The sequence below is a fragment of the Puma concolor genome, chromosome D3 (assembly GCF_028749965.1).
Source record: "Puma concolor isolate L17-30 chromosome D3, mPumCon1.1.hap2, whole genome shotgun sequence".
Lineage (NCBI taxonomy): Eukaryota > Metazoa > Chordata > Mammalia > Carnivora > Felidae > Puma > Puma concolor.
In genome coordinates, this window is record NC_141678.1 from 32,875,131 (window position 1) to 32,888,920 (window position 13,790).

Sequence of the window (13,790 nt, forward strand, 5' to 3'; positions counted from 1 at the left end):
GAAATAAATGTCAGTCCCACACCAGCACTGTCCAATGGAACTTTTTGCACTAATGGAAATGTTCTGTATTTCCCCTGCTCTTACGGGAGCCACTATCACTAACTGACGCAACAGAGACTGGAGTTTTAGTTTTAATTTTAATTAACTTAAATTTAAATATCCACATATCACTAGTGGTTCCATGTGGATGGCTCATCCATCCTACTGAGCCCTCCTCCACTAACAACTTGAGCATTTCCTGGGGCGGGGTTCGGGGGGGGGTCCCCTGGTTAGTAGTGGGAGGCTTCATGGGCTTTCTCCCACAGGAGAAAAAACATGACTGATGAGGATTCAGAAGGACATCTTGGAGGGATACGCACATGTGCATTGGGAAGTCAGGTGGGGCAGTGTGGAGAGAGGCTGCCATGGGCTGAATGGTGTTCTCCCCCACCAATTCCTGTGGTGAAGCTCTAACCCCCAGCACCTCTGAGTGTGACTGTATTTGGAGATAGGATCTCTTCTTAAAGAGGTAATTACGGGGGCGCCTGGGTGGCGCAGTCGGTTGAGCGTCCGACTTCAGCCAGGTCACGATCTCGCGGTCCGTGAGTTCGAGCCCCGCGTCGGGCTCTGGGCTAATGGCTCAGAGCCTGGAGCCTGTTTCCGATTCTGTGTCTCCCTCTCTCTCTGCCCCTCCCCCGTTCATGCTCTGTCTCTCTCTGTCCCAAAAATAAATAAACGTTGAAAAAAAAAAATTTAAAAAAAAAAAAAAAAAAGAGGTAATTACGGGGCACCTGGGTGGCTCAGTCGGTTAAGTGTCCGACTTCGGCTCAGGTCATGATATCATGGTCTGTGAGTTCAAGCCCCACATCGGGCTCTGCTGCAGCTCAGAGCCCGGAGCCTGCTTCGGATTCTGTGTCTCCCTCTTTCTGCCCCTCTCCCGCTCCCTCTCTCTCTCCCTCCTTCTCAAAAATAAATAAGCGGTACAAAAAAAAAAAGATAAGTTAAAATGTGGTCATATGGGTGAGCCCAAACCCAGTAAGGTCCTCATAGGAAGAGGGGAGATTGGGACACACACACACAGGAAAGGCCATGTGGCGACACAATGAGAAGACACAATGAGAAGGTGAACATCCACAAGCCAGGGAGAGAGGCCTCAGGAGAAACCAACCCTGTTGACATCTTGATCTCAACTTCTAGCCTCCAGAATGGTGAGAAAATAATGTGTTAAGCCCCCAGTCGGTGGTGCTTTGTTACGGCCTCCCCAGCCAGCAAAGGTAGAGGTCACATGGAGCTTTCTTCATAGGTGCCCACAGGGATCCCCGGACGTCCTCCTCGTCCCTGCTCCCATCCCCTTTCTTGCAAAGCATCTTGGGAATCAAGATGAGACCCCTGCTGGGCTGGGGTAAAGATGTTCATCAGGTTATGAACCTCCTCCTGGGAGCACAGACTTATTTTTAGCAATAGTTAGGATTCTCTTGAGCAATTATAATTTTTAAAAAACTTAAGGACACTGAAACGTGTAGGGTAGGTATCTTTATAGCCCTAGAACATGGGGAGGAAGAGCCGTGTCACACGGAGTGGGCGAATAGGTAACAGGCTTTCTTCTGTAATGATCTGACCAGTCTGTCCCCGCCTGGGGCAACAAGAATGTCAGGCAGAGTCATTACAAAGGTAGTGGCTGTCTGCTTATCTCTAAACACACTGATTTTCACTTTAAATGACATCAATAAGCTTGTCAAGGAAAACTGGGCAGTTCCAGACTGTGCTTGATTGGGTCCCCTGGCTGTTGCCCATCTCTGAGGTCCCCTGTCAGGAGATGATGTTCAAGGTAAAAGAAATCAGAGGGGAGCTCATACAATACCAGGAAGAGAAGCCCGATTAAAGCATACAGGCTTCTAACAGATGCCTAAGGCATCAAGACACAGGGTGCCACTCATGCTTACCACCTGCTTTAAAAGGTCTGATGACGCACGCCCCGGAGGACTCTCTGGCCCAGGTCTGGGCGTGGGCTTGCAGGTGGTTTCCAGTGTGAGGGACAGGACAGCTTGACGGTGACTAGGGGAACACGGGGGGCTGACCACCTGGCTCTCCCTCCTCCTGGCTCCTTGCCCCTTTCGTTCTGAGTTCCTCCTGCTCTGGGGATGAATTGGGCCTCCCCGTCTTGGGAGGAAGTGACCCTGACTGGGACAAACCTGGTGGTCCTTGCCCTCCTCACACAATGACAGTTGAGGAGAACGCTCAGACAGCATGTGGCTCTTTCTTACAGAGGGGTCTATCTCATTATGCCCTTGCCGTTCTCTCCCCAAGCCCACCTTTACCTCCTCAAGGCCGGGTCCCCCCACAGACCTCTCCCTCTCCATGTACGGCCTCTATTCCCCACCCCGTCTCAGGGCCTTCTATCACCAAAGTTATTGTTTCGCCCAAATTTGCTCCCGTCCAGATTCGATACTGTTAACCATTTCTGTAACCTGACCCATTGCCTTCTAGGTCTGGGGTTAGGGCTTCCAACTCAAAACTCCTCCCACGACTCACTGGCCCAGGCAAATTCCACCATAAAAAAAAACCTAAATCAATAACCCCTAGGCGTTTATTTCCCTGACTTGCAAACTGCATACAAGCCAGATTTCTCCCATTGTTAGAGAATCAAAGGTTTTTTCCCAACATCAAATGGTGGTGGCACTAAATGCCTCATAGGCACACTTAGTTAACTTTTAGTCCTCATTAGGACAGCTTTTTATGTGTTTTTATATTTTATGGTCTTGCAAGATGTTCCTCCCAAAGGAAGCCTGTGATAAACTACAAACCGATTTACCTTATCCAAGAGATTCACAAGGCACACGGGCATAGCAAAGGTTCTAGAAAGTCTGACACCGGAGAAACCTGTCTCGATTTATTTCCCAGATTTACTCCTTGCAGAGCCCTTTCCCCATGCTACCTGTTAACCTCCTGGGGAATACTGTTCCTCAGAACTCACCCTGGGGACTTGACTTCTTATCCTTGTTACTTTCTCACTCAGTATAAGATTTCAGGAGGCAACCGATGGGGGCCCATGGTGGGAATAGGATAATAAGGTTCCCCTGAGGAGTCAGGAAGGCACCTGATCCCCGTGGAAATGTCAGGCAGACTGTGGGACCGTCCCTGCTGCACACTGGGCCGATTCTCACCTCTCCAGAAGCACACAGTCCACGTATATATAATTCTTTCACTTTTTATGTAAATTTGAAATCATCTCAAAATAAAGAGTTAAAAAAAAGAGAGAGATCTGAATTTTCCTGAATGTCTGAATTAGCCTCTGAGTGGTGAGTGAATGAAAGGGGGAGGGGCACCCAGTGTGGGTGCTGGTATTTCAGACTCTGCTAAAGGCTTCTTTCCTTTTAGGAAAACACAAGTGAACACAGTCTGGTGGGGGTCTCAGTGCCATTCTCTGGGGCCTTGTGCTGTGCTCCTTGTTTTTGCTTGGGCGCTGTGTGACCTGAGGTGAAAAGCCCAACCTCTCTGAACCCCAGTATGGTCAGTGGTGAGATGAAGTAATAATTCCTTCGCCTCTCATAATTTGGGTGGAGATTAAATCAGATCATGAAAGGGTAAGTGATATGCAAATTGCAAAGAACAATACAACTCTAAGGAGGTAGGAAAGCAAAGAATAAAACTGCTTACCAAAAACAGGTCTCGGATAAAGAACTTGGCTCGTGTAACTTTGGGATCTTCTCCTGCATCTGGTGTTGCTGTAAAAATTACAAGTGGAATTTTGTTTAGGTGATGAGAACACAACTCTATGGAAAATGGAAGAGGAATTACAAAGTAGGGCTGCGGTGCACTCACAGCACTAAAAGACACTCAGAGCAAAGCAGAAAGCTGAAATGTAACTTTATTTCTCTCATTTAGCAGCTGATGAAAGTTTTGGTTTTGTTTCTGATGATGGGGGATGACTCCCACTCAGAGAAAATGAAAGCATGCCACTGAACACTGACCAATCCCATAGCTGCCATCCCCTTCAGAGCTCCCTTGAGAGAGAAGGTTCCAGGGGCTGTGGTTTTAGCAGTGGTTGTGCTCATCCGGTCTGCATTCTCTTAGCTTTGTTCCCTGGAGACCCTCCCCTTCACTGTTCCTACCACGGAGGCCTTCTGTGAAATTGACTGTAGTAACCTGATTCTTCTCCCGTGCAGATTCCAAGTTCCTAAAATCTCGGCTTCCCTGCATGGTCTCATTGCTCTTTTCTTTCTCTATTGCAACTACCATGATTATATGATTATTCACGCTGAGCAGGTGATGGGGAATTCTACAGATGCTGAGTCCGCCCTGATCTGGAGACCTGCCATGCTTGACCCAGGGCAGGTGCCTGGGCAGGTTCGGTGCAGAAGGGAGGGAGGAGCAGGCAGAGAGAGGAGCACAAGATCCACTGAGGGTGTGTGTGGGAGGAGCACAGGATCCACAGAGGGTTGAGGGTTTGGAGCACAGGATCCCCTAAATGTGTGTGGGAAAGGAGCACAGGATCCACGGAGGGTTGTGGTGGGGAACCTAGCTTGTAATATTTTCTGGCCGGGTCACGTGTGGCCTCAGCTTGCGGTGAGATTAAGTCTGTGTTGGTAGGGATCACAAATAGAGTTGTGGTTGTGTTTCAGAAAGATTTTGGCAGCAATCCAAAGACTGTTCTGGAAAGTTGAGTGAACAGAATAAGGAAGCCTGGGCAGGATGCTACCTTGACCAGATCCGGAACTGAGAAGAGGGGAAGGAGGGCCCGGACCAAGACAGAGAGGAGGGAGAGCACATGACAGTGGACGCTTCAGTGTTGACTGTCCAGAGTGTAGGGATGGGAGCCTGGCTTGCTGAGGGCCGTAGTCCGAGATGAGAGGGCAATGCAAGCCGAGCTCTGCTGACTTCTCTTACACCAGGGGCTCAACACTAGACTGGCCAACGTTAGCACAAGGATGAAGAATTTTCTTCACTTCTTATCTAAGTTTCTAGGACAGTCCCTTTCATTCTGCTTTATCTAGCTGGGGGTTCAAATTTTAGGAAGTGGTAGCATTTCACTGCCAATGAACCCCTCCTCCAAGGTGGGCTGAGAACTGAGGAGCCGCAGTTGGAAACGGGGTGTGCCCCGGTCCAGGGCTTTAGCACTGAGAGCCCCCTGCCCCTGAACCCCACACCTGGTCGGCCAGGCCATCCTACTGGTAGCCAAAGTCATCGCTGGGCCGTGGTGGCTGGAAGGGTGGGCTTGGGCATGAAGGTTCAGAGGCTGCCTCGTCTTGGCAAGCTCTACCTGAGTGACCTTGAACGACTGACTACCTCTCTCAGCTCACTTTCCACAGGAAAACATGCAAATAACAAACTTCCGCGTAGGGTTACAGTGAGAGTCAAGGTCGACGTAAAGGGCTGACACAGTGCCAAGTTCAGGACAGACCCAGCCAAGACACCGAGAGAGTACTTAATAGACACACACCCAAAAGTGCCCTGTCTTCTCCTGCACAGTTTGAATGGAAAGTCAAACCCCGACAAATGGAATCCTAAATAGGACATTTTAACACTCTAGCATTTGAAGGTGGGGGCTGCAGTCCGGAGAGTTGATGCAAATTAATTGAATTTCCTAAATTTTCATCACATCTGTTGGAACTACAGTTACAGGGCTAATGAAAAAAATAACCAAATTTTTTCCTGAGTCAGAACTGGTTTTGAAATCTTACCATCTTCAGGAACAGTATAATTTGCATACTCTGGGAAATAATCTTCAATTTTTGATTTCCCCGCCAAGACTTTTTCTGCCAGCATATCCTGTTTGTTCAAGAACAAGATGATAGAAATGGTCCGTAACCACCTGAAAAGAGAAATAAACATACAAACTTCACATCTGCTAGTACATGAAAGTACCTCTAACAGAGGAGGTACTCAGTGAAAAGAACAGCATTTCCATCTTCCTGAAATGTACAGGATCTAGAATGATTTGATGTACCAATCTTGTGGACCCCCACTCCATCTGCATGCAAGACATTCTTATAGTAAGTAAACCTTATAATAAATAAATAGAGTTAATTTAGCAGTTCAGTATTTTCTAATTAATCTTTACTGAGAATATAAACTTACTGGTACCAAAGCTAAGGTTTATTTATGGAATAAATACACCCGGAGTTTTACTAAGAAAGGGTCAGATAAACTAGGAGTTAGAGCGATAATAACAATAAAATACATGAGTCATTAGCTAATCACACAGAATGTAATTTGTAGCTGGCTTGAGTCAGAACAGGCCGAATTTCTCCAGGGGTGGAGCAGGTTGTTAACCAGATATCGGTCATGACCACTGCATTGGACAAGTTAAGGGGAGGGGCTCTGTTACAGTGGAGGAAAGGTTCTCTCTCCTTGTTTTCCTAAACAGACATGAGAACTGGCTTAAGATGAGCTCAGTATGCACATCAGCAAAGCCTTTGTAAATTCTGTTATTTCAAAGGAATCAAGCTGATGACTAGTGCACAGGAATCTTACTATGAATTAGAAACACAATCCATTCTTCCTCCAAGTGGAAATAGTTTTACTGTTCCTTGTTATAAAATATATAATCCTGGTAAAAATGAATTTGTAATCACAGAAAATACATAGAAAAAAATCAAATGTAATTACACACAAAGGCAACTATTAGAACTGTTATGTTTTTACTTCCAGGTTTTTTCCTATTCTCAGACATATTTATAAAATAAGATCATGGTGTTTTTTAATGTGCTTTTTCATTGAACAGTATTGTGGTCATTTTCTCATGTGGTTGTGTGTGTGTGTGTGCTTACATATATATATTTAAATTTATATATATAAATTATATATAAATATATAATATGTATAAATGTAAAATTTATATATACGCTTATATAAAATTTTTTAATGACTCCAAAGTATTCCTTCATGTACCCAGTATTTCCTGACTTTTTTTCTTTCTCATTAACTGTCTCAATACTATATTACTGAGAACAAGTGTTAAACACTTGATAAATACTTTCCTGATAATCCAAATGTTTTGCAAGGTCAGCTTACGTTTCCTGTCCTCCTTGGTGATATTTCTTCTTAAATAGTTCAGAAGACACTTCGATTTTTATATAGGTATGTATCGTGTGTGTGTGTTTGCTGGGTTCCTTTCTAAAATAATCACCTCTTTGCACTAGTAGCAATTTCAAACATGATTATGCTGTGCCTTTGACCTGTAAGGGATCTTCTAGAGATCATCTATAGTTATTTGTGGATGGTACTTTCTAAATTTTAAAAACCAAGCAAAACCATTTTTTAACCCTCGATATAATCTTGAGCTTTAAAAACAGATATTTAAACTTTCTTTCCTTTTTTTTTAATTTTAGAGAGGGAGAGAGGGGCAGAGAGAGAAGGAGAGAGAGAATATTAAGCAGGCTCCATGCTCAGCATGGAGTCCAATGTGGGGCTCGATCTCACAACCCTGAGATCATGACCTGAGCCGAAATCAAGAGTCAGTCACTTAACTGGCTGAGTCACAAAGACACTCCTTAAATTTTCTTAACAGAGCACTATCAGAGCTTCATCGAGGACTACTGCCCATTTTAAGTGGGTCTATACACGAGATGGACCAAAAGAGATCCTGCTAATGGTTTTGGATTTACCAGTAAGAAAAGAATGAATATATCTGGAGAATAAAAATGAAAGCGAGCTGAGTGGTATTTTTAATGAAAGAAAATTTGCGATCCAGAGGTGCAACTGAATTTCTTATTTTTATAACCTGTTGTTCCAGATGCTTTCGAAAAGGTCCAGGGACTCTCTGAGCCTGTTGGTGTTGTTATCTTCCCGAATCACCATGTTGTAGCTGCTGCAGGCCGCAACATAAATGATAGCCGTGACATCTTTGTGGAAGAAGAGAGAAAAAGGGAAGCCCCCTGGTTAGAGAGCCACTGTGTGGTTATGATCAAGTACACGTCCAGCTGCTACTCATTTTCATCCCGTGATTATAAGAACGACTTAAAGAAGCACTGTGTGTGTGGTTGTTTCAGTAATGCACCCATATGAGCAAATGACAAATGTAAATTTAGGATGCTTAAATTCCTTTTTTAAATTAAAAAAAAAATTAATGCTTATTTTTGAGAGAGAGAGAGAGAGAGAGAGAGAGAGAGAAACAGAGAGCGAGTGGGTTAGGGGCAGAGAGAGAGGGAGACACAGAATCTGAAACAGGCTCCAGGCTCTGAGCTGTCAGCACAGAGACCAACACAGGGCTCGAACTCACGGACTGTGAGATCCTCCCCTGAGCCGAAGTCGGACGCTTAACCTACTGAGCTACCCAGGTGCCCTGGGATGCTTAAATTCTTTATGAGATTCACATTTAAGGCATTTGATGGATGGTCTAATCTGATTCAAAGCACAGAAATCACCATTAAAGCACTGGATCCATTTTCTTCTCTCGTCCCTCTGGCCGCCGACATCAAACATGCTGTGGAAGAACAACAGGACATGATGATGGGGTTGGGGGGGCGGGGCGTGACACCTCTGTGCTTCTTTCCTTGGCTGAGGCTCCCCGTCTGAAGCACTGCCCCATGGGTGGCCCCCGCAGACTGCTCCACTGGCTCTAAGTTTCTGCCTGACCCGGGAGTCCCCACCAAGCTGTTCCTTGGGGTCACAGCCCTCACTCTGTGGTCACCAGGCCGGCTCGGGCCCCTCTTCTCAGGGCAGCCTGTGCCAGGCATCCCCCTGCCCGAGCGGGTCCTCTGTACCTACCCAAAAGCCACTGGATCTTTCTCACCTTCTCAGGTGGCTCTGGTTCCCATGTTCCTCCCTGCCCTAAACTTACTGCATGCCCTTTAGGGCCACAGAGTCTGTACGGACTTATCCAAAAGGACAGCGAGGCACATTTGGGATGTTTGATGTCCCAGGGCCCATGGGAGGAAGGCTGGGCTCCCCGACCCCATCAGGACGCCAGCAGACAGCCAGGGCGGGGGGCGTCCTGCCCTTGTCTCTGCAGCAGGTCTGCTCTCAACAACTTACTGAAAGTTTACTTTGTCCACTTGGAATCGGGTCTCAAAAATCCCTGATGTCAGAACTCGGCATCTGAGAAGGTCCTGAGAACAAGAAGACAAACCAAGTGGCAACACTGTTCTTCAGAAGGAAAAGCCCTGAATGCAACCATAATAACGGAGTTTTTCAGATGACCATCTCTTCCAATTGTAAGAGAAACAATAATAACTAAAAAGTCAGACAAATGGTCTGTCTCACCATCTCCCTCCCAGCAGAAAGTCATAATTAATGTATTAGTTTTGTCTTAGAGACTTAGTAGCTGTGCTTTAATTTCCTTTAGCAGGTTTTGTTGTTGTTGTTGTTTTTTAATTTATCACTTCTGCATGTATGTCCATGCCTGTCCTGCACCTGACAGGAGACCCCACGGCTCTCTGCTTGCTGCACCTACCTGCAAAGCCACCTGCTCCGGGTGCAGACCTTCTGGGTGAGAAACCAAAGGCTTGAAAACAAAGATTTGGATAGTTTTGAGCTCTTGGGGTCAGCCTCACAGAGAGATGGATTTTGGGGTGAGAGAGGAGCTCAGGCCTTCAGGAGAGGCAGAGAGGAGAGAGATGCCAGGAGGGGCCCACTGCCAAGGCCCTTCAGGGGACATAGGACACTGGGGGGTGGGGTGTTGGAGAGGCTGTTTGAATGGAGCCCCCTAACTTCTTTGGCGTTCACTAGCTCTAGAGGCTGCTGGGAGCCTCCTAAGCTGAGCAATTCAGGGTTTTCTCCAAGTCTCTGCAGATGCCTGAGTGCCAAAGGTTTCGAGGGGCACAGAGGGTCCCTCTCTTCTACTTCTGAATGTGCAGTGGGACGCTTTTATCCAGCTCAACCCAAAGACGACGCTCTGGGTCACACCCGGAGAGCGTGCCTGTAATATGTGAACCAGGCCAGGGCCCAAAGCAGAATGGGCAGAGTTTACGAAGCTGGTGAAGCACAGGTTCAGTTTTCCGTTCACAGCTCCCAGAGGCACGGGAGTGGCACATTCCTATTCCACAGGGGAAATTACTTTGATATTGGCAGTTTAGAAATCCAGTAGGTTTTAGAGAGCTAAGTCAGGAGGCACAGCACAGGTTCTGGTGGGTACGCTGCGTGTACGTGCAGGGACAGTGGAAACGATTTGCCAGAAGTAGCTATCTTGTGGAATCCCTCCTCCTTAATCCACGTTAAAATAATCAGTGAGTGATAACTGGCACTTCCTCTAGTCCCAGGAAGTTCAAAGAGGTGGTTGCGGGCTCCCGCTTCACCTACCTGGTCTGTGGGTGTGTAGTCCACCAGACTGACACTGTCGATTCTTTCCAGGAAGCTGAAAAGAAAGCCAGCATGGGCTCAGTAGTGTTCTCTGATGGCTTCTCTCCGGGACTGCGGGCCAAGGGGATGGGCTCCTCACACAAGCACAGGAGGGCAGGGGCAGGCAGAGAAGCTGGGGTAAGTTCCCCCTTCCTTCCCTGAATATGTGTCCTCCCAGACAGCAGAACATTCCCGATGGAGGGGCCAAGGCTGACTTTTCTTTTCTTTTTTACCTCTTTTTTTTTTTAACCTTCCCTCTTCCCTTTTGCCCACCGCCCTAGAGTTGGGGGGGAGGGGCCACTCAGCAATTGGGGAGGGGCACAGGGCCTCCTTCAAAGCCACGATACTAGCAGAAGCCCATGTTGCAACATAAACACAACGCGGGAGGTCAGAGACGTTCCTTTAGCGTCACGGGTTCCTAATAAGATCGAAGTAATGTGTGAGCGCGCACACATCAGCAGGTTTAACCTGGTGTGTTCACCTGGAGGGACTCACAGAGGGAGGGAGAAGTAAATGAAAGGAAAGGAGAGGAAGGGAATTGCACTGTATGTGTACGTGGAAGGAGACATGGGCACTTGCTCTCTCACCCCACAGAGAGGCCGTCCTGTCCATCTCCTCGCCAACCTTGCTTTATTCTTCTACGTGGCACTTACCACGGCCTGACACGAGTCGCATTTATTTATGTTTATTATCTATCTCTTCCTCCAAAACGCGAGACCCCCAGGGCAGGTCTTTGTCTCGCTGGCCCAGGTATCCCCAGCACCTAGCGCAGGCCTGGCCCCTAAATCTTTGTTCGGGGAATCAATGTCTGCTCCGCTCCTCCTCCCGCAGCTAGAAGACGTAAGTGAGCAGGTGGCTGAGAGGCCCAGCCCATAATGGACACTGTGGAGATTTTTAAGACACAGGAAGACCTGGGGACTGGTTACCTGGCGAGTAAGGACTGCTTCTGGACAGAGAGGGGGCAGCGGAGGCTTCAAAGGGAGGGAGGACATACAAGTGAGAGAGGGGACTGAGTGGCCCCTGGTCTCCTGGCTGTGGGTGAGGCTCCAGCCCTGGGGAGAGTGAATGTGCCCCAGACTAGGGGGGACATGGCCGACTTCCTGGTCTGTCCAAGCCGGGATGGTTTGGGTTCCATTACTGGGCCTTCCTCTAATGCTCTGATGCTTGTGGGCATTTTGCACAGTGCAGGATGCTGTCACCTCCCCATCTCCACATGCTCCCCCGACCCGCCTGCATGGCAGGCCCATAAGATGCTTCCAGCCTGGCAAGAGGGAGGCTGAAGGCACATTAAGGCTACTCAATTCCCTTGGCTATTGTTATCTCCTCCCTCCTGGAGAGCTACAGATAGCCCCCAGTGGCCCGAGATGTGGCCTGGTGCTGGGGTGACATTTCCGGGGCCCTTCATGACTGCACTGCCTGTCACGGCAGTGGTCGTCAGTCATCTACAGAACTGTGGCTAGGTGGCAGGGCTGCTGAGAAGCCAAAGGGACCCGGATATGCCTGTGGCCTCTCTGGAGCGGGCACTGCGAGCCCTGGTAGGTGTTGCTGTGTGCCTTCCAGAAGATGGGTGAACTAGCCGGTGGGGAGAGCTGGTCCCTGAGCAGGAGGAGTTCGGACAGGACACAAACAATTCTGCAGGTGGGGCAGGAGGGCCTGCCTGGGAGCTGGGGAAACACGGGAGCCCCAGGGAGGGGCCTAGCTTGCTTGAGGTCTGGTTTGAGAGCCACAGTGCAGTTTGGCTCAGTCCTTGCTGCCCTTGAATTTGGTATGGTGGAGAGCGTCTCAGAAGTACCCACCCAGTTCCTGACCGTCTAGTGGAAAAGGGGCGGAAAGACTCTGATGGGAGTCAGAGTGAGACAGGTTTCTGCTCCTGGAAAGGGGGCTCTGGTCTGTAGCCCAGCCGACCAGGTGGTCCGGTTGGGAGATGGGTGCTGACCCCACACTGCGTGGGCTACAGTAATTCGATTCAGAGATGGTCTATCCTCCCAGCAGGAGACACATAATACTGAACATGTGATACAAAAACCAATCATCTCGGATGAAAGGGGCTAGAAAATTAACCTAAATATGGAGCCTTTGGGTATAGTTAGAGTTTAGGAAGCAACCAATTTCAAACAGGATGCAAGAGGGTGGAGGTAGGTGGGTGAATTAATTCAGATGGTAATAACTAGTATAAGTAGAAACAATGAAATGTGGTTAAAAAAATACATCAAAAGTTCTTGATAGATGTGATTAAAGACTGTCTTCCAAAGGAAGAGGTGGGAGTACCATACCGAACGCTATTAAAAATAAGTGGTTCTGGGGCGCCTAGGTGGCGCAGTCGGTTAAGCGTCCGACTTCAGCCAGGTCACGATCTCACGGTCCGTGAGTTCGAGCCCCGCGTCAGGCTCTGGGCTGATGGCTCGGAGCCTGGAGCCTGTTTCCGATTCTGTGTCTCCCTCTCTCTCTGCCCCTCCCCCATTCATGCTCTGTCTCTCTCTGTCCCAAAAAATAAATAAACGTTGAAAAAAAAAAAAATAAGTGGTTCTGAGGTGCCAATGACAAAGGCAAAAGATGTCGAGTTCTTTCCCATCCCTAATTTCCAGGGCAGATATTCAAAGTTCCACCTGGCTCTGGTACTTAATGATCTAAGTGAGACCTGAGAGGCATCCGAACATTTCCAAGAGTATCTTCTCAATTGTTACTGACGCTGAACGGTATTGTGAGTTCATGCATTTCAAATCTGTGCAATGAAAATAAAATGTGAAAATTCCCCCCTGAATGTAAATGCATCCCCCCAGTTCTTTGAAAGACCCTCTAAGGCATAAAGGAATGACAGAAGAATCTATACTGTGGATTTCTGCCAGCCTTTTGCCTTAATCTTTGATTCAATCACTGTATTTTTTCCAGCATGCTGTTAGAAGTACTTCAAATCAGAGCTCCTAAGATAATATCTATAGAAAGCTGAGTTTTAAAAGGATCTTCTAAATCATACACAGAATTTCGCATGACTACATTTTAAAGGGTTACTAAAACTATCTCCTTCAATATGCCACTGCCTCTTACGTGGAAAAATTAACCAGAGTTAAGACTCAACCTTGGAGACCAGTCACTCACACTGGATTCAGTTGCAAGACAATACCAAACTAGAATTATAAAAAGTCACCATAGTGATATGCATGCTGTAAAAAAGTAGTTAGAAAGCAATTTATTTTGATTTTTTCCCCCATTATTTCCAGCTACAGCTCAGGATATTCGTGCTTGGAGAAACATTTTCATGCTTTCCATTTCCATCCCCTCTTCTGCTGGATACGGGCACAAAACAGCAGCTCATGGTCTATTTCTCAGCTGCTGTCTGCCACCCCACTATAACTCAAAAGTCACAGAGTTCTTATGACCATGGCGTTGATCATGAAGCAGGACGAGGGAGTATGAAAAGACGAAAACTGTTGTTTAAACACCTTTAAACAATGAGATCTGAGAAAAAGCACCAACTATATTTAATTAAAATGTATTACAAATTGTTTCGTTTGTGAACAAGTGGCAAGCTGGAA

The 13,790-nt window shown here is 47.3% G+C and overlaps 1 protein-coding gene across 3 annotated transcripts in view; it reads right to left on the reverse strand.

The window, feature by feature from the left end:
* The window catches only part of GNAL (G protein subunit alpha L), a 154,792-nt gene that overhangs the window by 4,525 nt on the left and 136,477 nt on the right, over positions 1–13,790 (reverse strand). For all 3 annotated transcript variants that reach the window (XM_086682428.1, XM_086682429.1, XM_025931340.2), the window contains 6 exons: positions 10,219–10,273; positions 8,956–9,029; positions 8,346–8,404; positions 7,703–7,823; positions 5,661–5,791; positions 3,637–3,704 (listed from right to left, as the gene is read on the reverse strand). In XM_086682428.1, the coding sequence (XP_086538554.1) occupies positions 3,637–3,704; positions 5,661–5,791; positions 7,703–7,823; positions 8,346–8,404; positions 8,956–9,029; positions 10,219–10,273 (508 nt within the window). The remainder of the gene's footprint in view (positions 1–3,636; positions 3,705–5,660; positions 5,792–7,702; positions 7,824–8,345; positions 8,405–8,955; positions 9,030–10,218; positions 10,274–13,790) is intronic.